Raw genomic sequence first — 24,579 nt, 5'->3', positions numbered from 1 at the left:
TAGTGAATGGCTGTAGAATAAACAGAAGGAAACTGAATGAAGAAAAGGAACAAACGAATGGGAAGGAAGGAGGTGAGTTGGCAATGCTCAATTTTTAAGCTAGTCAGGTTCTCCAGGAATATGGTGATGGAAACCATAAAAATAAAGGGTAAGCCATATCTAGAGCAATAAATTTTATGAAATGTTAATTGGGTTTACTCTCAGAACTCTTCCTTTTATTATTATGTTTAACACCAAACACTAAAAAATTAATCAGGAAATTCCATCTGGCCAACAATTTTAATTTATGAAAGTTCTTTTGCTTTAGAAGATTAAATGCAATCCTCTGAGTAAACTGAGCATTCTAAAGGAGCCCCAAACAGCCCTGAACAGAGACTCCAGAGTGTCATTTCCTTTTATACTGTAACATCTTTGAGTCACTTGCAACCTATAAATAAACTTACATTTAATAGAAATGGCTCTACAAAAAGCAGCATCATGCTAGAATTCAATACAGAAAGCTATTTTTAAAAGTTTTGATTTTTAAAAATTAATTACAGGCCCCAGATAACACAGGAGTTAGTTTTAACTTGACTTACTATAAGTTTTATGTTGCTTAATAACTCTTTAAACCAATTCTTCTCCACCTGCGCTTTATTTTAAATGCAGGTTGATGTTAATTGAAGATTTTGTTGATTATGGTTGCCCTGATCTATAGTGGAGAAAATGAAATCACTAATATTCTGAAATCAGCAATAAATGTTGTTTTCCTTTAAAAATATACACTTGGTCTTTAGATCTTTGTGGTTTCTCTAGGTGTAATAAAGGAGTGATCTGACATCAAAATGAATCTTTGAAACAAAAGCTCTCCATTTAAAAACATATAAAAAAGAAAAGCAAGGGGAAATTTGGGGGCAATGTTTACCTTGGCAGAAAAGCATGTTCAACCGTAAGCCTATGAAAAAATAAAATTATAAAGTAATGAAAACTTCAGGCGTAGATATATTTGTTCAATTGAACTTATTAGTTGATTTTATACCGGGGATAACAGAGAAGAGTTATTGACATAGATGAGATTTATGTGAAACCACATGCCTGGGAAAACTTATAGTTTTTATCTTATATCAAAAAGCACAATAGTATCATTTAGAAGTTGTGGTTTGGGCAATTTGAGGCCTCAGAAAGTGAATGTTAACTGCTCTTTCAAGAGTATGTAGTTTAAAAACATAGGAAGTAAAGTGATCATTTCTGCCTCTATGCTAATTAACAAAGATTAAATGCTGGATCTTATCTGGTTTTTGCTCTAGAAAAATAAGCTTTGGGTGGGACTCTCCTAAGACTCCCTTTGAAGAGGAGCAGACTTTAGCTATATACAGAAGTAGAGACAGAACAGGACCTTGGACACAGGACTCTTATTAACAGAAACTAATTGATTTTCCATAATTTGGCCTGTCTTGCCACATTACATTCCAGACAGAGTAAAAATTACCACTTCCAAGTTTGCTGTGTCTTGACAACTGAAAATAAGTAATAGCATTTTTTGAAAAAAGAAAGAGTAAACACAATATTTGATTCAATGGTACCATAGAAATCCAACAAAAAACACATACTCGGTTATATTTTTCAACTCCATGGACAACAACTATTACTTACACAGTGAGAGCAGAGTTCATATGATCCATTGCACAACAGAACCAATGCAAAAGGATACTATCACTCTGAAATAAGTAACACCTTAGTTCTCTGTTGGGTAAAGAGAACACAAGGGCATAAGGATAAGTCTACTTGACATTTCTAGAAGAAGATAATAAATAATGTAGGCCAAAAGCAAAATATTCTTGGTCTTCCTTGGGGAAGTGAGCTACTGTTCCAGTAAACAGAATTTCTTTAAGGGAGGTTGTTACATAGCAGCTAATGTTCTCCTGTCATAGATCCCAAGAGAAAGGCCGCAGGCATCTAAATGGTTGCCGGTCTAGAAAACTAAGCAAGACAAATATTTTCTTTCCTAAACTCAAGATTCTTCATTTTGACATCTGCTAAGGACACTAACTGAGAGGTTGTGAAATGTCAAGCAGACCCTCATAAATTGTGAGAACATTTCATGAGATGATGTGAGTTTTGGTGGGGCAAACAAAAGGTACTGCATTTATTTAATAAATCTAAATACATTTTTTTAAGTCATGGGTTCTGAATCACTGCAAAATGTTTCCCAGAGATACCAGTGTACTATGGCAACCAAAATAAAGGTAACAGCTTTAGAGAATGAACACTGATAGAAATTAGGCTACATGGGCCATTATTTGCTAGTGTGACATTTTAGATAATCTTTCTTTCTCTTGCCTTTTGAAAAACACCATATCCAGTCCTATTCTTAACATCATTTCTTTTCATTTTTATTGCACGTGAGAGAAGTGAAAATGCCTTTTAGTAGCAAAGCTGGTCTAAGTGTGAAATCAACATCAACTTGAAATCACTGTTGGGTCAAGTTATCAAGTCTTATTGAATTAGAATCTAGAGTCAGGCTCCAAGGAGACATGAATAATGTCTGTGCTGGTCTCTCCCTCCCAAATTAGTATTCATGAGTCACTGGGAACTTTTTTCTGTCTCTTTCTTTGCATTTATCTCAGTAGCTGTAACGCTTAATTGCTAATGTGTTTAAATTGAGCTGCTTGATTTTTAATTCAATGTGGCATCTCTTCACGGAGCACTAAATTTCCTCTCAACAGCCATATGTTAAATGGTGGTGAGCCCTGAAGGCTCTACCACCAATGAGATTTCAGCCTTTATTGCTTTGTGCAAACCATCCATTCTAGGTTCAAGGGCAGCACAGATACAGAGATTCCAGTTCAGATACTCACAGGTAAGGACACCGATTACCTGGCATGATGTGTAAGATAAGCCTTTCTGTTCTCTTCTGTTCCACTCCAGTGGATTCTGATACACTGTCAAGTAAGTAGGAGTTCATTCACTGAGGGAAAGGTGGGTCTTGCTGGTGTGGTTCTTTAATGTCAGACTTTTGCTCCTCAAAAGACTTAAAATCATCAGAACCATCTGACATACAAAAACAGCATCTGTTCTGAAATCTAAAGGCTCTCAATCATTATTTGTGTACTATTCCAAAATAAGATACTACTTAGAAGTGTGTATGTGTGTGTGTACAAACTCCTTAACTTTCAAGGCCAAATACCCAATTCCCAAACACAAAGGTTAGAGCTTCCTAGTGCATAGCAGGGACCTGACCACATGCTACACAGAGCCTACAGGGACACAGCTTACCATGTTCTGTGACTCCCTTCTTTTGACTGAGGAGTATCTTCTTTCAAGCAAGTGGTGAGTCATGGGGATGCATACAAGTAGAACTTCTTTCTTACACATCATTCTGGTTTGCTTCCAGATTTCTAGAAAAGAAAAGGCCTGGAAAAACAGCAAACCATCCCTTGAGACCAGACTGAAGAAGCCAAGATGTGGAGAGATTACAGTTAGATTTGGGTTGGCCAAATCTAATAGCAGCCATGCACTGGCCTCATCGTCCCCAGATGGCACTCCATCTCTACAAAGACATTGGACAGGGCACTCTGTTCCCTGTCTTGGAAAGAAGAAAAGGTTACAGACTTCTCTGCCCCACAGCAATCTTCTAGAGGAAGAGATTGTTCCCTCCACATCAGTACTTTATCAGAATCAAGACTTTGTGGTAAAATAAAAGGAAATGAATACTGTTTTCTCCACTGCCCAGCATGCACGTACTCCCAGCCTTTCTTCTTCCCATAATAACACTTAACTGGGTCTTAAAATGTGGTTTTTCTAAGAAGGAACTTTATGTTTTTAGAATGCTTTTTCAAAAACAGGGCTTCCTCCAGTGCCACTGTTCTTCCTATGTGGAAATTTTTGCTGTCCATTTTTCTCATATGTACATCACCTTAAGTGGGGTTTTCCCCTCTTTTCTAAGAGAATTTATACTAACCCAGCTACCCTTGCTCCCTCCCCACATGGCATAGAATGTCAAGACAGCAGGATGGGTGCTACAGTTTCAGAACCAATAGAAACACTAAAGTAAGCATTCACATCCAGCTCTGTTAGACTGCAAGGGGCATTCTGTTTATTAGTCTGCTACACATCCTTAAAGGCCTGCCTTTGTTTCCACAGGACAAACATAGTTTATTAAAGGATAGGTTAACACAATTTTAAGGTTCAAAGTTGTATACAAATACATTTTAAAAAAAAAAATATATGTTTTTATTGATTTCAGAGAAAGGAAAGGAGAGGGAGAGATAGAAACATCAATGATGAAAGGTGGTCACTGATTGCCCGCCTCCTACATGCCCCCTGCTGGGGGTCGAGCCCTCAACCTGGGCATGTGCCCTGAATGGGAATCTAACTTCGACATACAGGTTCATGGGTCGACACTCAGCCACTGAGCCATGCCGGCAGGGCCAAATAGATTTTTAGATACACTGCCATGATACACTATTAAAATAAATAATTGAAACTATCTCCTTTTTAATTTTGCTTGAAATTTTAATGTTTCCATTAAAATAGTTTACTTCATTAAAAAAAAAAAAAGGAAACACTGAACCACTTGTATCAGTCCCTCGTATTGTATCCAGGTTAACTGAAGATATTATAAATCCTAGAATACCATGTTTTCACATCATACCCCCATTCAAACCAGTGAAAGGATGAGAAAGGGAGTGATGACAATTTAACACAACTTAGACTTTGAGGAAAATGATGCGTGTTCAGAAATCAATGTGTTCCTATAGATACCTGGGGATTTTAAGTCAAACACAGAGGCAAGCCAGTGCATTCCAACTCTGACATTAAAAGACTCTCTGAAGAATACTAAACAAAACAAAACATGGTATTTTAGACACACTTCCTAACTACTGCCGTTTATAAATAACAACTTGAAGTTCAGCTCTGGTTTACATCTCTTTTAAAAAACTTGTTCTAAATTTATTTGTACTGTGTCAATTACATGAACAAAATAAGAGCTGAGAAACTCTCCCAAAGAAAATGTTTTTGCTAGAAACCCTGTCCTACCTTTTTGAGCTTCTTGAAAATGAAAATCTTTGTGTCTTCCAGATGACAGCCACCTTTTCGGTGGAACCAAAATAGCTCTCTCAGGTAGAAAGCTGTCTGTCAGTAAGAGTTCTGACAGATATCAGATTTGGCATGCAGAAGGAAGGCACGAAACAGTCCTATGGTAGGAGGTTCAGTGGCAGCACCCCACTAGCTAAGGAGCAAGAGAGTAGGCATGCTTGGAAAACAGTGCACTCCTACACACGAGATCACGCATGAGGAAACCATTGGGCATTTCTGGAAATGACAGAGAACCTAGCAGGGAGAAGGGAGCCATTAACTCTTGTGGGATTTTGAAAGGGCTGTGCAATATGCAATGAACTGGAAGGTTTCCATTTGTGAAAGGAATCAAATACACTTACATGCATAGGATTTTCTCTCCCTCTAGTGGTGGGGTGGGAGTCTTTGAAGTGATATGCTATCACTGCATTATACTGCTTCTTAAACAAAGATGAGTTTCCATTACAGTGCATTTTGTCCATAAAATTAGGATTGTCATTGTGTTGCAGTCTCTTATGAGGGGTTTTCAAAAACACCCCAACTCTTCTCATTAGGCTGTGAATTCCCTCCTAAGCATGCTGACCACCAGTGGTAAGGTAGCAAGGCGCTCCCTTTCCTTTTGGCTTAAGGATGCCCATGCTCACTTCTTAGATACAGGATTCTCTCTCCTCCGTAGTCCTATCAGAAGTGGAACTTCCTGACCCCAAGTCTGGGCCAGAAAGACCTGAGGAGCTAAATGAGAAAGAGAAAGCGAGTTTACCTAGAGTAAAGGTGGGAAATACAGAGAGAAACTATTGAATGATCTAAAGAATGAGCTGAACATGATACAAAGGGCAATAATTAAAGATAAATTTTGGAACAAATCTCCATCTCTACTTTGCAGTCTCTGTCATTTCTCTCATTTTCATTTTTGGTCATGTGAAAATACTTCTGGTATAGCAATTTGGATCAATGATAATGGGTGAAAAAGTAAAATTGATAGAAAAAGTAAATAATGACAATTTTAAGGACAGTAACTAAAATTGGCTCTGTGAAGGAATTAAATTGCATAATATCATAACTGTACAGGAGTATTAATGGGAATATATTATAGGTTACAGTTGTCTAACTAATAGGTTATTTATTGATCAATAACTGAAAATCTATCAGTATGAAGTATGCAGACTACGCAGCTTTTCCCCTGCTCCATATGCAGTTAGGCATCAAAGATACCTACTTGACTTCTCCTCTTGTATGTCTCTAAGGCAACCAAACTCATATTTTTCTGCAAACCCTTTTCTTTTCTAGTTTCCTTATCTGTAAATAACTCCATCACTCATCCAGCTGTACAAGCCAGAAATCTAGGAGTTACTTGACCCCCACCTAGCCCTCCACCATCATATCCAATCCACCAGCAAGTCCTTCAATCTTACTTTCTCAAGTTGTCTCACATAGGTCAATTTCTCTTGGCCTCCACCACCACACAATTTCATCATCTCCCTCCTAAAAAAGAGCACCCCCACCACCCTTTGTCCAATGCATTCTCCACACTGTGCTACTTCATTCAACAAGTATTTGTGAGGGGCCTACTGTGTACTCTAGTAATACTGTGCTGAATAAGACCAATTCTCAAAAAAACATCAGATGTTCATAAGCACTACGTGGAGAATTAAAACAGGGTGACATAACAGAGAATGGCTGAATGGCTATTCTAAATTGTGTGCGCAAATGCGAGAGATCAATGGTAATTTCAACAAGGGGTATGAGTTTCCTAGCAGGAAAATAAAGGAAGTCAGCTGGGATGATGGTATCTGCTATCAAGCTTCCTTGCATATAAGAAGACCGTTTCAAATACTGGCCAAGAACATAAAGGAGAATACAGGCATACCTTGGAGACACTGCAGGTTCGGTTCCAGGCCACCATAATAAAGCAAGCACAGGCTCACCTCAGAAATACTGTAGGTTTGGGTTCCAGACTACCATAGTGAAGTGGAGTACCCCAGTGAGCCTCATCTTTTTGCTCATGGAGGGTCTTGCTTTCCCTTGAACACCTGTGAAGTGCAATGGAGCAAAGTGCAATAAAACGAGTTAGGCCTGCAAGTTAAAATGCACTAGAAGGCTCAGCCTCGGTCTGTTTGTCTCCAAGCACCGCTGCTTAAATATAACACCTTAACACCTGCATTTGAAAGTACTGTATCTCATTTGTTAGCTTTTCTGTATGCCGCCTCTCCCAAGTGTATAAGCTCCATGAGCATACTGTCCTGCTCACTGCTGCATCCCCAGGGCCTAGGAACTGTGCCCGGCATAGAGCAGGCATGCAAATTATTTGTTGCCTTAATGCACAAATTGGCGTGTGACGTGGGGCAGTAGACAGAGAAAATAACGGAGCGGGTTTGGGAGATTAGGAAGTCTTCAAGATATGTCAAGGTCATTGACTTCAGCTCGAAAGGTTACAGGGATATAAAACGCCGGCCAGATTTCTCAGCTTTGGCTGCCCCTCACCACCTGCTCTCACTCAAACACAATACACGCGCTCACAGCCACGAACCTCGCCAACCCCCCCTAGGAGGCGTCACCTTTGCCGACCCGGAAACCCGCCCACGCTCTCCTCTATTTCTCCTTCCCTCCGGTCCCAGCCAGGGATCCGGCCGCCTTCGACTCGCAGTGCTCGCCGGGAGTAGAAGTCTTCCGGCCGCGGCCTATAGCGGTTTACACAGTTCTAGAACTACGCTTCCCAGAGAGCCTCGCGGCGGAGGGAGGCTGCGTCACCTGACCGGGACGCCGGAGGGGCGATGGCGGCGCCCGTGATGCGTTGGTGCGGTCCTGCAAGGCGTTGGGCTTTAGCATGCATTGCCCGCGATTCTCGCCACGGAAGAGGGGCTCCGACTGGGTCCAGGTCCAGCGGGAAAAGGGGACAGAGCTCAGTTGCTCAGCAGCCCCTCAGCACGGCCCAGAAGCCGAGGAAAGGGTATACGATTTCATACCATACTGCCTACTCCAGTGTGAGGTGCAACTGCGGGACCGGGGAGATGATGGCCGCTCAGCCCAACCTTCAGTTTAGACGTTTTGTTGAGCGGGAGGGTGTTGGCAGCCCTGAAATTTGCCCTCTGTGAGCCCCGCCTCCACACATAAACCGCTCTCCTCAAATAGATACACGGTGTATTGGGGCAATTCGCACGTGTAAATCGCAGGTGTTTTTATTTTTTTGTTAATCCTCAGCCGAGGATATTTTTTCCGTTTTTTAAGAGAGTGGAAGGGCGGGGGTGGGAAACTTCGACGTGAGAGAGACAAGATTGGTTGCCTCCCGCAGGCACCCAGACCAGGGCCTTGGATGGGGCCTGCCACCGAGGCATGTTCCCTTGACCGGGAATCGAATCGAACCGTCTCCCCTTCGGTGCGCGGCCCACGCTCTACCAACCACTGAGCGACGCCGGCCGGGGCCGCCGGTGTTTTCTTGAATCAAAAGTTGCACAGACAGAAGAGTGGAGTCAGTCCCCTTACTAACAGTTCCAGCAGTGGGGTCTGACACTGGAAGCGGGGTCTTATCTAGCTGACATTTAGCGCTCCTATGGGCTAGCAGTGTTGTAGAGGTAGAAAGGGAGCCTTTACCTACAAGCTCTGGATAGGGGCGGCTTAATGTCATTAGTCAGGAAACACCACCCATCTGTGGAGGCTTTCATGTTGAACATGTATGTCTGGACCTAAGGGGATGCAGCCAATACAAGAAATCTTTCCTTTGGTTGTGTAGAGAGCTTAGCTTATTTTGCTAGATATCCTCTGAACAGCTGTTTATACTTCACTGTATAAGACTTAAAACAATTTCTTTTTAAATACATAAATATAAGGCTCATGTCTAATATTCTGTTAATCCTTTGAGATAGGTTGGCATTACTTTTGCTTTTCAGTTGGAGGAACAGAGAGGGAAAGTGTCCAGAAGCATTCAATTTCTATACTTTTCATAAATTAGATCATCTCACTGTCAATGGAAAGTATTTTTTCTCTCATGTAATGAAACTGCAAAATTACTTTGAATAATGTTTTAAGGAAACGTAGAATTCCTAACAAAGTGATCATTTAATTCCTCTCAATTATAGGCTATGCTTCCAAACTGTAAAAAGAAGGAATTAATTTTCTTACAATACTATAGACATAGAACTTCATGTGTTGAAATGATTAAAACAAAATCCAAAACATGTAAACAAAAACCTAGATAACATAGAAAATTGCGTGGTAGAAGAGCAGGATAGGAACCGACAAAATATGGAAAGAGTATGTGTGAATAGGCTATCTGCAAATTGTCCAGGATATCTGAGTTTCAGAGGGACACTTATAAGAACCTGGAGAGACCTGTATATGGAACGTTCATCAGAGAAGTGGCCAGCTAAGAGAGACTATAGCATTTAACAGCTTCGTAGATTTGAGAGCAATCAAGCATAAGAAACAAGCAAAAGAACCTGAAACTAGATCTTGGGAACTGAAAGTGATTTGGAGACCAGAAAAAAATGCCAGATCTGATGGTTTAATGTTTTCCTGTTCACAAAATTCCCAGGAGAGTGTTATTTAATAGTGATTGATGACATCCATGTCACTGATCATTTTACTTGCAAGCCATTATTATAAAATGAATTCAAAACATAACTGAGACTTTCCCTTTTTAAATAATGAGATGTGCAACTGTTTACTTACCATTATTTCTCTAGTAGAATTCTGACAATTCTAAAAATATTTGAAACAACAGCTTTCTTCATTTGCTGAGTGATTAATTGATAAAAGACAGTTAATTTAGAGAAGGCTGTTTTTCACTGAAGTCAGCCAAGCAGGCACCACCATTTGTAAATTGTTTTAAGATGTCTAATTGTTCCTTTCTCTGTCACCTTACTGTTTGTACAGTGAACTCTATGCCACATTGTAAATGAATTTTATTTTGTTGGTCTTGTAGGTGTTCATTATGAATTGTTTTCCATTTAATCACTAATACAAAATGACACATTTTTTAATGTAAGGAAATAAAATTTAAATAAGTTGAAAGCACAAATAAGAAATTAACATTTGTGGTGTAGGCTCATAGAAATTTATGTGTGGTGACAGATCTAACTATTTAACCATTATATCTTTCTCTTTAGTGAACATGAATGGACAGCTGTGGTAGGTTTGGAAATTCATGCCCAAATTTCCTCCAACTCAAAACTCTTCTCTGGATCTCAAGTCCTCTTTGCAGCACCTCCGAATTCTTTAGTATCTTTTTTTGATGCATCTCTGCCTGGAACTTTGCCGGTAAGGTTTTTATTTAACCCTCTTTACATTAGAAAGTGTTTATGTTTTATTGAACATAGATAATGATTTCTTTGTTTTAATATCTTGTCACAGCTCTTAGGAAATACTTGTCTAGGGAAGTTTGGATGAAGTAGGACAGACTAAATGTTTTTGAAAGACCCATCTCTATAATTCTGTTTTAAAGTCTAAATATCATCTGTTTATTCATATGTTTATTCACTCATTTCACACACATTTTAGAACGTCTACTAAATACCAGAAACTGTGCTATAAACTGGAAAATAAAAATGAGCGATGATCCTTGCCTTTGAGGTCAAAGACTGTATGGGGAGGTGTGTCTTAATAAACAAATAGAGCGCTGTGTGATCACTCCTGTGAAGGTGATAGGTAGAGCATGGCTTTGGAACCCAGAGGAGGGGCTTTTAATTCAGTAACAGAAGGACTATTATGAGAAATTGGGGTAGGATTATGGTTGGGTAAGAAAGAATGTTGGAAGAGTTGGTATCTGAGCTATCTGAGAAGCCAGATGGGAGTTAGGCAGATAAATGAAGGAAGAGGACTCCGGTTAAAGGCAGCAACAGCATATATATCACATGATATTACAGTATAAGGTCAATGATGATTGTGGTTGTTGAAAATTAAGAAGTGGTCAAAATGAAGAAGAAAACCAACCACAATATACATTAATTACTCATTTATCTCCTCACTTTTACTTAAGCCTGAAGAATGATTGGGTCCAGTGTACTCATCATCGGGATTTTTAGCATATACTTTCATAGAGGTGGCTGAATTTCAAAGAAAAAGATGGAAGGAACAGTGTGGCTGTTGGTGCTAATAAATGGCTCATAGTCTGTCCAGGACATACAGCATCAACTGGAGGTGGTGTTTCCTGCTATTTTTGGAGGGAATATGTATATATGGTGGTGATGGGGGATGGGAGGATTATCATGGGTGCATTCCATACTCTCTAACATTTAAATACCAGTGAAAGCTGATTGAACTGAGCACTGGCAGGCTTGTAGGAACAGAGGTTTACTTTTCTCAGAGTCATGCCCAGAGTGGAAAGTTGTGAGCGGTGCCTCCTCTGTGTCTGCTGTACCCAGGGCTTTGGTTGTATTGGGGCAGTTTCTCTTTCTCAGGACTTTTTCCATGGATTTCCCTCTACTTGTGCTTTTTGTCATGGAGAACCCCCATCACTGCAGACAAATATCTAAGGTTACCTTTATTTTCTGTTGGGTCACTCTGGGGGAAGACAGGTATAGGCTGTCTGTCTGTCCTTCCCTCCGGCTCAGAGTATCTGTCTATGGAGAGATTGTTTTGTCTGAAAAGAGGCAATTTTTCAGTTATAAATGTATGGGTTCAGTGTAGTGATGGGGTAGAAGGTAGTGGCAGTATATTGGGAAATTCGGGAGTGGTGAGGAAGAGGTAAGAGAGTGTGAACCACTGTTTAAGGAAGTTTGGCTAGGAAGGAAAAGAGAATGCAGTAGGTGTAAGGAGACATTGCATCAAGGGAAAATTTTTATTAGTCCTGATTTCCTTAATATTGAAGAGGCTTAAGAATGTTTAAGTGCTCATGAATTATAGTTAACAGTAACCTATTATACACTGAAAAATGTGTTTTAAGAGGGTAGATCTTACGTTACATGTTCTTGCTGCAGTAAAATAATTTTTTTTAAATGCTAATGAAAAGGAGCCAATGAAGAAAGGTCAATTACAGGGGCATTTAATTAATATGGTAAATTGAACATACACATTTAATCTGTCTCTCTCCCCACCACAACAAAACCCTACTGAAATAATGATAGAAGAATTTAAAAGTTATAAACTTCCAAGAGAATAGGAGAGAAGACAAGAGTACATGAGAAATGGTAGATGGAGGAGGACCTGACTTAGCAGAGCAGGGTTCACTGTAACCCAAGACAGGGACAGAATGCCTGCAGAAAGAGACACTAGTGAGAAATGAGATGATATGCCTTATGCAACCTCAGAAAGGGTCAAGATGGAAACTTCAGGTATTGTAGAAAGCCAGATGGAGAAAAACAAAGGGATTAATTCAGCCTGGACACAGAGCAGTTAGACCTGAGGTCCTCTCCCTGACCCTCTGCAGCTGTACCACCCCACAGAAACCTATAGGTTAGGGAGAAATTCAGCTGGTGACACACTCCTCCTGAAGATGCCAGGCAGATTAAAAGGCAGTGCTGTCAGAGAGTTTCTGCATTCTTAACTTCAGGGCCTACCCAGTCCTTTTACCTTCCCTGTTTGAGGAGCTCAAGTGACCTGGTATCGCCAACTCTCTTCCCCTCTTCCCCCAAGCAGGAATCTGCAGAAACTTGTTTGAAAATGATATGTCCCTAGAAGGAAAAATTGGGGGTGAAGGTAGAGGGCTCTTGGTAAGAAAGCTACCTCTTCATCCAACTGTCCTAGAATGAAGGTCACCCGACAACAAGCCCTGGATATTTTACATAGAACTTTGAATCAACATTTTCGTACCTTACTTTTAAACATAAATTGACAGCCAAAAACCTCCGGACATTTGAAAAAATTCTCCAACATAATGGACAAAGCCAAAAATAAAAGGAAAACTAAAGTAAGAGGCAATAGATAATGCACAAGGTAAAAGAATACTTTAAAAAGTAAAAGCTTTTATAAATACCCTCACAGAGATAAGAGAAGGTAACTGCATCCCTAAACTAAGAACATGGTGCTACTTTTTAAAAACGAACAGTGAGTAAAAATGATCTCTTAGAACTTAAAATTATGGTGGCCCCCCCAATCCAAAGAAATAGAAGATGAGTCAGGAAAGTCTTCCAGGAAGTATAACACACATACAAGGAATTGGACAATAGGGGGGAAAAGAAAATGAGAGGATCAATCCAGGATGTCCAACATTTGATTAATAGGAGTTCCAGGAGAGAGAAAATAGACAAAAGGAAACTCTCAAACAAATAACACAGATTAATTTCCCAGAACTGAAGGAGACATGTCTCCAAATGGAAAGGGCCTGCCAACAACCCAGAGCAAGGAGTAAAAATAGTCTCGTAGGCAGGCATGTCATCATGAAGTGTAGGAATGCCAGGGGTGAAGATTAGATACTAGAACTTACAGAGAAGTAATGAAAGGTCACATGCAAAGGGCAAGGAATCAGAAAGGCATCAGACTTTTTTAAAAATTTATCTTTATTGTTGAAAATATTACAGCTGTTCCCTTCCCCGCTATTGACCCCCTCTCCCCACTCCTACCCGTCTTCCCAGACCATCACGTCACTATTGTGTGTGTCCATGGGTTATGCATATGTCTATGCATCAAACTTCTTAAAAGCAGCACTTAGAGCTAGAAGAGAAGGAAACAGTGCCTTAAAAAAAAAAAATCTTAGGGAAAAAAATCATTCTAACCTAGAATTCTGTACCCAGCACTATATAAATCAAGTGTGACAGTAAAATAATGATATTTTCAGACAGGCAGATTCTCAAAAAATTTTCATTATCACGGGAACCTACTGGAGTAAGGGAGAGGTTCCAGACTGCCAGCTCTGCAACAGGCCCAGAGGGCCCTATGGGAGGGGAGGTTTCAAGAAACAAGGGAGGTGGGGTACGAATAGCAGATATCTAATGTTTGTGTAGAAAAGAGATTTTACGGCCCTGGCCGGTGTGGCCAGTGGTTAGAGCATTGGCCCGAGGACCGAAGGGTCTTGGGTTTGATTCCCAGCCAAGGGCATGTACCTGGGTTGCAGATTCATTCTCTGGTCCGGGTCAGGGCATGTGCAAAAGGCAACCAATCTATGTGTCTCTCTCACATCAATGTTTCTGTCTCTCTCTTTCTCCCTCTCCCTCCCTCCTAAAAAAAAGAAAAGAGAGACCTGTTAACTGCAGGAAAAACATAACTTCAAGAAAGAAAATGTAGACATAGTATACTTAACAGCTCAGCAGAAAACATACTTATGTAATAATAATAATAATAATGGCACCAACTACTGATTTAACAAAAACTGATATAACTGGGATGTTGGGAAATAAAAGAACTAAATTCTTTTCTACCATAACTAGAAGTCATGGTCTAAATTGATAAAACAAGAAAAAAGTAATGTAAGAATATGCTTTAGGAACATTTTTGGCCACAGATGAAGGAGGCTGCTTCCTTTTAGGTCCTAAGGTGGTTGATTGGTTTTTGTTTTTGTTTTTTGGCTTTTATTTCTTTTTGCTTTTTATTTTTTTTTAAATAAGGCAATGAGTGAAAGATTTAGAACTCTCAAGAGTCAAAAGTTTTCAACAAAGCTTGTAAAAATTTTATATGAAGATAATACTAATAATCACGTATTACCTCTACTGGACCCTCAGCCTTCTGCTGGTGAAGTTTTTCTTTCTTCCTAGAGTCCAAACAGTGACAGACGCACCCATCTGCCGCCTGTTAACTCCCACCCTGTCCTGTTCTTAGGAGGAATAAGCTCATCCACATTCTCAATCATTCGCACCTGACCTCATGCATGTGGTGGGTTTCCCTTTTTCCCCTGGGGGTAAAGTGACCGACCAGCCTACCAACCTGACTTTTTCAACTTCAGTGTAACTCAGCTTATCGAGTTGTTGCACATAGGGGTGGTGTATTTTGTTCTTGAATAGAAATATAGTAAAGTAGCAAGCATTGGTAAATTTTCATGAGACAGGGTATAAAAGTATTACAAAATACCTCACCTTGTAACTAACATAAATGATCTCATGGCAATGGAATGGGCTGAGTCTTGGCTCCATGTACTCAAAACGAGAACACTGTGTCACTGGAACAGTTTATCAAGTCTGTCTTTTTCCCAGATTAAGGAAGGATTGTCACAATACAAATGGCCATGAGCCTTGGGAAGCAGGTGATGGATTTTCCAAAGGTCCCCTGGCACAGCATGTTATTTAAAAATAGGAAGGTAGATACCAGACAAGACATCTCAAAGATCTGAAGGTGGTTGCTGCCAGGGAACAGGAATGGCAAGGGAGAGTGGTGGTAGTGGCTACTTTTCATTATAGATTATTTCAAGATACTTGCCTGTAATATTTTATTCAACAATTAAATGTTAGCTTTAAAGGAGTAACATATAGGGGAGAGGAAATTATTAATAGAATCAGTTTTCTGAGAAAGCAGGGGGTGTCCCCAGAGCACAGACAGGTCTCCCACTGTGACCTCAGGGAAGATGTGCCTCTGCGCCCACTAGTAAAGGCAGTGGAGGATTGAGCTCCCATCTGATTCTCCCTTTTCTTGCAAACAGTTTCTTACATCTCACCCTCCTTTTTGGCGCTCTTTTCTGCCTGTTAGTATCTCTTGCTTCTGGGTGTGTGGGTAATGCCCTTGCTTAGTTTTTCTGTGCCTCCAGTCGTTTTTGTTTCTCCTGGGCTCTTGAGTGATAGTACAGAATTCTAAGTTGACAGTTATTTCCCCTCAGCACTTTGAAGACATGATTCCATTGTCCTCAGGCATCTATTACTGCTTGATGAGAAGTCTGCATCCTTTGTAGGTAATCTGTTTTTTCTCTGATAATTTTACCCAGGATACATCCAGGTGTAGATTTGTTTTTATTTATTCAGCTCAGTGTGATTTTCCCACTTGAAGAATCTTTTCTGGACTTTGGAGGTATCTCTGGGATTAATTCCTAGTGGCCTCTGTCAGGGCCCACTGGGATTTATTGAACAAACAGGTTCTATGTTAATTTCTTCATCCCCGACTGTTACAGACCTTGGATAGTGCCAACATCCAATCCCCACACCCAAGGCAGGTCCAGGGTTAGGGGCTCTGATTTCTCAAGTCTCTTCACCCATGGCTTGAGGTGCCTGGCCTCCTCCATGTCAGCTCCTCCAGCTGGTGGCAGATTTTCTGACTGTACCGGGAGTTTGTGGCTACCACCTGCCTACCCTAGTGGGCTCACAGCCTTGACTACTTTTCCTAAGGTGCTTTAAATTGCCAACATCTCCTGACTCTCCAACCTGGTTAACAACGATAGCAGCAAAGTCAACTAATATTTACTGAGAGCTTGTTATGTGCCTGTTCAGGTGCTTTCTTTATATGTTAACTTATTTAACCAGGTAACAACTCTGAGGTGCAGTTCCTATCATTACCCCAATTAGAAAGTGGAGAAGCCGGACCATAATCCAGTGGGCATATCTTGTTTTATTGTGCTTCACTTTATTAAGCCTCACAGATGTAGGATTTTTTGTTTTTGTTTTTTACAAATTGAAGGCAAGATCCTCCACCAGCAAAAAGATGATTATTCACTTTGTTGGGGTGGTGTGGAACCAAACCTACAGTATCTCTGAGGTGTGTCTGTGGTCTGGCTTCCAAGTTCACACTCTTAAACCCTTTGCAGGTCCTGCCTCTTGCAGTTCCTCCTGGATGATAGATGGCTCTAAACCCCACGACTGCTGTGAGCCTCAGAGGTTTCCTTTCTTGCTTTTGAGCGTGGCTATGTGTGTTTATTTATAAATTTATATGCATATATAAATGTCTGTGTTTATAGATATAATACTCATTTTTATCCCCCATCTTCACCCCTGCATTCTGATTTGTGACATTTCTGAATGTTTCTTAGGACCACAGGCATTTTATCTTATTTTACCTTTAGTTTTAGAATTATATGGAATCCCATCATAAATCTTCAGACTGAAAAGGTCATTCAGCCCATTTGTTTGCTTATAGGCAGGATTATAGCTAAACTAAGGACAGTATTCTTTGTTTTTATGGCAGGGATTCAGCCTCACTCGTTATTTTGCCCTAGTTAAAAAACAAAAACACAAAACTCTTACTCTGATACACAATTTTCTTTAATATATTAAATAATTAGTTGTCTACAGAACTATAGACAGGATCCTAGGCTTTTTGCTTAGAGTTAGTTATTTCCTATTTGTCATGTCATTTTAATTTCTCTACTTGCACTACTTGGTATATGGATATGAAATAGGAACGAATGTATCTGATAAAATGTCATGGGGTTTACAAGTCTGTTTGTTTCATAATTCACCAATGTTTCCAGTAATGGTGCAATTTTAGCAAGGTATCCAGTTTTTTTTATTTATTTATGCATGTGCAAATCTGCTTGCTCACACACACATACACACACACACACTCACACTCTTCCTTATTTGAAACACTTGCCCTCTTTGGGTGCCAATCCCTATGCAGGAGAAAGGGAAGAGAACATTGTTGCTTCTGCCGATGCTCACCTGATAAGTGGCTTAGCTGTGGCCAGTAGGTAACTTCTGGTAATCTCAGGCTGTGCCACAATGAGATTAATTAGAAACCAGTGACTGCTCTTGTTTTGCTTTTCTGGAAGCTCTTATCTGTACGTAACACAGAACCCCCTGCTAGTTATGAATGCTGCTTATATCCAGAACTGAGGAAAGGGCCCTAAAAGCTGTTCTCAATACATGTATGCAAGAATATTCTTCTCTTGTCTCAGGATTGGCCTGTCTTAAAAAGCATTTGGAGCTTTCTATATCAGAGGTGTTTGGAATTGGCTCTGGCAGCTGTGGAATGAAAACTGAAACAGTGTTTACCTCATTGTATAAAACTTTCTTTTATTCACAAGAGTATATAACACTATTGTTGAGAAGAAGGGGAATAAAGAGGGGAAAATGTGATGGGAATAAATCTGATGTGATACCTGCCCTCTGGGAACTAACAAACTGCAGACAGCGTGCTTCATGCTGGAGATTCGTTCTTGAACACATCTGCAGGTTGCACCACAAGGAATCTTGTCCCATAAAGAAATGATAATGCAAATGCTTTTGTAAAGTACTTTGAGGTTAATTTCTTTTTAAAATTTCTTTTGACAGATTTATTTAAAGCTAGGTAAATCTGCGATATTCTAGCTCTCTGAACAGAGCAGATATTGGTAATAACTTGTTTTCAAGGACCTAACAGATTTAGAAATACTTGACTGATTCTAGAGAACATCAGGCTGAAATGCTTTCCGGACCCTAATTCTAAACATTATTGTATAAGTTGCTTTAACTCAGAGCTTCTAAGCAAAATAAAAATTTAAGAAAACAGCAATAGGGAAAAGTGTTTAAATGCATATATTATAATCAGATCTGTATTTACTTCTTTGTCTATTTACACTTAAATGATGTTTCATTATTTAAGAAGACAAAATGTGACAGTATTCTATTAAAATTTTTTTCCATTCCAATGATTTGCTTTAATGTAATCTGTAGAACTTATAATTATGTTGTGTTCTCAGACTTCACTCTTGCCAGTTACTCTCAGAGGCACTTTTATACTTTTCTCCTTGATTCATTTGTAGAGTGGGATGGTCCAGGGGTGACAGGTTTTGCCCCATGACCCTTGCCTTTTCTAAAGAGGTGTGTCTGTGAGCTCATACACACAAATATGGGAAGGTTCCCTTTCAGCTCTTAAACTCTCTGTTGATCCAAACTGGCCTTATGATGTCATTAACTGGATGTTTCCCATGAGCTCAGATGACTCATGACTATGATGGGCTTTCACATTCAACAAGCAGCATGACTTCACCTCCCCCCATGTGGGAAGCATTTGACTCCTTCCCTGCCACGGTGACTTTTTCCAGCCTTCAGTGAGTCCTTGAAGGCTTCCCTCTTCACAACGATCCTCACTTCCCCCACCTCCCTCCCAGTCTTACATGCAATATTCTCCACATGAAATCTCATTGTATTAATTATAATGCTTCTACTTTGTATCAGTATATATCTGTTTCATACAGTTGATGACCATCTTCTCATGTATGTTGTTTATAGCAATTTCTGCATTTAATTATAAGGTTCTAAAAAGCAATTCATGTATCTTTCTTGGGCTACTTGACAGTACCTTGCGTAAAACGTGTACATAACACCCTTAATAAATATTTCTCTATATAATTGTACAAGCTTACATATACATGCATGGAGAGTCCATCTGAAAGAATTTTCCAGGTGTCTTAAAACAACACTTTTAATATTTTTATAGCCTCTTGACAGGAATCTTTCTAAAATGCATTTTATACTTGCCTGCTTTTAAATAGGGTATGTTGACCATAAGCTAACCTTTTCTTTATTACTCAAGGTTTTCAGCAACATCAGTTAAGGCTTAGTGTTGTAATATAACGGTGCTTTCAAGGGTGGTTGAGGTGTGGAAAGCTATCTGATCCTACCATAAATGACTAACGATAGTCATTCTTTTAAGGTTTCATCATCTACCCCTCACCTTTTTAAAGCTGCTCATAGCGTATTTGACTCTAGGAGTCCCTTGCTCATTTTTCACTGCTCAGTTATTATTTCTGATTTGCTGTAGCCCAGAAAGCCAGATTATCACATTCGTTAATGTAAATAAGAACAAGGCTCTGAGTAGAGACCTGTCCTACAAAATAAACTACATGGATGGCATGAAAGCTGGTTAGCTTCTTGAAGTTAGAAAACATATCTGAGTACAGTAGGAAGAGATCCTGGGAATCATTTAATTTAGTACTTTTAAATTACAGATGAGAGGACAGCTGTTGTATTTGCTCAGGGTCACACAATTACTTAATGTCTCAGTCAGATTAGAGTTTGGATTTCTCACTCCCAGTTTTTTTTTTAATTTTTTTTTTACATATCTTTATTGATTTCAGAGAGAGGTAAGGAAAGGGAGAGACAGAGACAGAAACACCAATGATGAGAGAGTCATTGATCGAGCCCGCAACCTGGGCATGTGCCCTGACCGGGAATCGAACCCCGATCGCCTGGATCCTAGGTTGACGCTCAACTGCTGAGCCACACCCGGCTGGGCCCTCACTCCCAGTTTAATGCTCAGCTTCCATTGTGTATTCTACCATAGTTGGAGTTTCTGGAAATCTGGTATATGTAGGTGCTATTATTTTGAAAGTATTCGTATGTGTCTGTATATATCTCAAAACATTAACTATTAAATGTAGGGGTTGACAAAAGTAGGTATTAATTATAATACAAATAAATAATACAGTAATAAATAATAATACAGGAATGAACTCTGTGTTTTGCATACTCACAACTGTAATCCTACTTTTGCCTACCCCCAGTATGTTTATAGATATACATGCTTATACACACAGAGAGACATTGACTATTTAGTATTGACACTGATTGTATTTGCTGTTTATTACAGTATCTTCTAGGTGAGAGATCTAAACCTGGGCAGAGGGAAAAGTGCTGATTCAGAAAAAGAAATGGACAAAAGGAGATCTAACCTAATTAGCCACCAATTCAGTGCGCCAGGCACTGAATTTCCCCAGACCCACCATCAAGAGAGCAGCTCTCAGCTATACTTATTGCTGTGCAAATAGTGGTCATAATAGAAAATTCTTTCAGGGGTTTTTTCTCTATGCTTCATTCTGAGAAGTTTTCTCTGTACTATCTTCCAGTTCACTAATTCTCTCTTTGTTAAGTCTACGCTGCTCTATACTCACTGAGTTTTTTATTTCACTGAGAGTACCTTTCATTTATAGAAGTCCTATTTTTCTCTTTTAAATCTCTCCTGTCTCTTTGAAAATATCTTATTCCCTTTTCATGTATTTAGTTATTTATTTCCTTAATAATTTTAAATGGACTTATTTAATAGTCTGTGTTTAGTAATTCTGTTACCTGAAGTTCTTGGGTTATCTGTTCTGCCTTTCTGTGTGTCTGCTGATTCTGGCTAACGGCACATGATCTTTTTGTGGATTTTGTAATTTTGGATTGTGAAGTCATGTTTGATAGGGATTTATTGGTGGGAATCTTGTGGCTGGGTTGAAAGCAAGTCTCTCCATAGGGCTTTTGCATTGGCTTTTGCCAGATGCCCTATGTCAAAGCCAGGGCCATTTTTTATGTTTGTCTCTTAGCTTTGGGGTTCCTGGACCACAGAGTGAGTAAATTTGAACCCCAAGCCTTCCAGAGAGCAAACTTATGCAAGCCAGTTCTTAGAGCAGACTTTTTTGTTTTGTTTTCATTTAAAGCCTGGGCTGAGATTTTACTAAGATTGAAACCTTACAGAGGGTAACAGAGAATGTGACTATGTAGCGGTGGCCAAAGCTGTGAATGGGGGTGACTCAGAGACCCAGAATGGGCCATGAGAGGCATCTTTACACCTCTCTGACTTCCGTTCCTCTGCTGCCAGGGTATCCCTCCCTTCTGATTGCAGTTCTGCATTGTTTTGTGTGTATTGCAGTTCTGCACACTAGTTGAGGCTGAGAGCTATATACATCTTATCCTCTTGTGATTGAGCTCTTTCCAAATTCCCCTGAGTTGTGCAGGGTTGCATACTCTCACCTGTGGCCTTTGAAGGTTATCATTTTCCCCCAAAATTTCATCCTTAATGAATCATTCCCTTCACCTTTGTGTGGAAATGATGATGCCATCTCATTCTTGTCAAGGAAAAGCAGTAGTGTAGAACTGAGAGGAGCCACCCAGCTGTGGTGGGAGGAATCTGTGGGGAACTGAGCGACCTCATCTGCCTTCTTCCCCGGTGAGGTGACTCCCCTGGGTCTGCAGAGCATCTCTCTCGCCTGGCCCTGTGCTCCTTCCTGCTGAGGGAATGTCTCAAGGCAGCATTTCCTCTCCCTAGAGATTTATTTCTGAGCAAGAAACCTTCAGTGTTATGTTTGGAAAGGGCTTTTCTCACATTTCCATGTCTCCTCATGCAGGTTTCTTTTCCGCTCAAACTAGGTGCTTGGATGAGATTGAGCACAACAAGGAGCCATTGTTAGAGGAGATAGTGCTATACTTAGAATTCTCAACTCTTTAAAGTAGGTGCGGTACATTACTGCTCCCAAAAGTCAGTAATGCTAGAAAATGAGGTGGGAATGTGTCAAAAATAAAATACAAACCCATTGCCAAAGATGCCTAGGAGGATGAAAACTCAGCGGTCTTTTGTTGATATAAATATGTAGTAGTTAAAAAAATTACCTAACCCGTGTTCTGTGACACTGTGTTTGTCTCTGACATTCAGGCAGCTCATAGAGGCTTTGTTCCAGTGATTTATACCAGAAGCCTATAATAAAAATGCAGCCTCAAATCATGCAGCTGGGCACCATTCATTTTTCTTCCATGGACAGTTTCAGAACTTAAAGAACTGCAGCATACCTATAAAAGCTCTTCCCTCACAGGAAATGCATGCCCGGCCATGGCAGCTGGCCCTCCTGGGCTGCTTCTGCTTTGCAGAGTCATTGGTGATGCCATGGGGTTTCTAGATTTGTTTTATGAGTGCTGAAAAGAGTTTCCAGGAAGATACTGTGCAGTTTTAGGGAGTTAATAAAAATAATAGTCCCTTCCCCTCTTGAGTCGGAACCAATTGAGAGATCAGACAGATGGATATGAAACTATCAGCTTTATTACCGATAATAGCTTGATTAAAAAATGCAACTTGAAATATATAGCAAATGGCTTCTAGTACTTTCTACCTGAGTTGAACTCAGCTGCTTAAAACTGTAGGCCTTCCACTTGGAGAAAGCTTATATGGCAGTAGACAAGAATATACCATCTCTGTGGGCATGCTCATGAGAAGGTGCTCATGCAGGCTTTGTTCTGATGATTTGTACTAGAGGCTGTACTAAAAATGCTCAGCCAGAAGAGACTGATCCACATGTGCTCAGTTTCCCAAAGTCACTAGTCAGAAAAGTCACTCCTCTTTGGAGGACAAAACAATATGGAGCCAAGAGCAAAATCCAGCCACATGGAAACATGGAGGCAGGAAGACGGAGGATGGCCAGTTGTGTCCTCAAATACATGAACCAGTTTTATTATATCTGCATTGTGTCTGCAAGTAGAGGTGAGGTACTCTTTTGAGTGGGTTCTGTGGGATTCTTTCTCTACACCACAAGTATGTATTTTCTTACTTGGTCATTTTTATATGTATTTTCAGCTTCACATTTAGTATGGGGCAGGAGTTGACTATCCTCTCCACTGCAGCTTCTTGGAGAATTTTTTTCCTTAGCTCTTTTTAAAATCTTGGCAAAATAAGGAAGTCATTTTGCCATTGGCATCCCAGAAATGACAAGCGTAGGCTTGGTGATGTTGGCATAGTTAGTGTAGCCAGGTGGGGCCCCTCTGAAGAGCATTCTGTTACTCGCAGCAGAGGGTTCCTGCTGGTGAGCCTGAATGTTTCCCAGCCTTCCTCCACTGGCTGCATCCTTATTATAAGGCCTGGAGTTGGGGCAGGGAACATAAGTGGGAATCAAAAGACATAGTGTTCCCAGGAGCCTTTAAAGTATTGTATTCCAAATTTTGATGCATGAATGTCCTCTCACAAGTATAAAAGCAAGAAGCACAATCAATCAATGGTCTTTGTCATGCTCTGCAGCTTTCTTAGGAGATGCAGACAGGCAGTAATAGTGATTATCAATAGTGTCTTGAATTTTTGGTGATGTTTGCCAACTCATAGGCCACTCCAGTGAGCAAGGTCAGGGGCTCCAACCCCAATTGATAGGAGAAGAAACTGAAGGCCTTATTGATTTGCCCAAGAACACAGGGAGGTCAAGGCCCAGTTAAAAAAAAAGAAATGAGAATTGCCTGGTTCCCATTGTTGGCTTAAAGCACCAGACTGCATTCCCTTCTGCAATATGTGCTAATTGTTCATTTCCAACAAAACACAATAGGGAATTTTTCCTTTATAGGTTGTAAACGTTCAAGATGCCCGTAGTCACTCATAACCTTTGTTTCCTTATCACCACCAGCAAGCTCTCTTATCTATCTTCTTGTTCCCTTCCATTGCTGCATCTATGCAAAGAAGCTAAATGTATATGAAAGCACTTCATTAACTCCCAAGTGGCACTTAATAGTTTACTATTATTATGATACATATTCTTCACTTTGCATCATTAAAAGATAAAGATATTTCCATTTCATAGTGGCCAATAGGGTTGGGCAGGGAGTGTAACTTATGTAACATTCATCTGAAATAACTTAAAGTGGCACATATCACAAGAACATGAGTAACAATAATATGAAGCTCTCAGTCATAGAAGTCTTTCAGAGAAGCACACACTGAGAAAGTACATGTACATTTACAGAGTGAAGCAACAAAATGGAAGCATTAACAGGAAACAAGATAAATAAACAACTTTGGGGAAAGATTAAAGTATTTTCAAGTTGAAAAGATAGAATTGGGGTAAATTCTTTTTCTACCAGGTAAAAAAACAAATCTCCCTTTCATGTTCTTGAGTGTATATATATGTTGTCTATATGCAGGATATACATGATAATACAGAATTCCCTGATGGATTTTTCACATAAGAGGGTTGCACCATAGTTCAGCATCTACACAAGGGCCTCAAAATGTCTCATCACTTAATGATGGCAT

General features: G+C 39.9%; 1 protein-coding gene and 1 long non-coding RNA gene across 3 annotated transcripts in view; one reads left to right on the top strand and one right to left on the bottom strand.

Moving 5' to 3' along the window:
* Positions 1 to 4,049: 4,049 nt before the first annotated feature.
* On the bottom strand, positions 4,050 to 8,112 carry LOC308555680. Its single transcript, XR_013998579.1, has 3 exons — positions 7,614 to 8,112; positions 6,926 to 7,088; positions 4,050 to 5,790 (listed from the first exon to the last, which is right to left on the bottom strand). It is a non-coding gene; the product is annotated as an uncharacterized lncRNA (long non-coding RNA).
* The window catches only part of GATB (glutamyl-tRNA amidotransferase subunit B), a 70,721-nt gene continuing 53,956 nt past the window's right edge, over positions 7,815 to 24,579 (top strand). For both annotated transcript variants that reach the window (XM_081134049.1, XM_081134050.1), the window contains exons 1-2: positions 7,815 to 8,005; positions 10,161 to 10,311. In XM_081134049.1, the coding sequence (XP_080990175.1) occupies positions 7,830 to 8,005; positions 10,161 to 10,311 (327 nt within the window). In that variant the 5' untranslated portion in view covers positions 7,815 to 7,829. The remainder of the gene's footprint in view (positions 8,006 to 10,160; positions 10,312 to 24,579) is intronic.

The sequence above is a fragment of the Miniopterus schreibersii genome (assembly GCF_964146895.1).
Source record: "Miniopterus schreibersii genome assembly, chromosome: 4".
NCBI lineage: Eukaryota > Metazoa > Chordata > Mammalia > Chiroptera > Miniopteridae > Miniopterus > Miniopterus schreibersii.
Note: the sequence above shows the minus strand (reverse complement) of the source record. Positions and strands in the feature narration are given on the sequence as shown.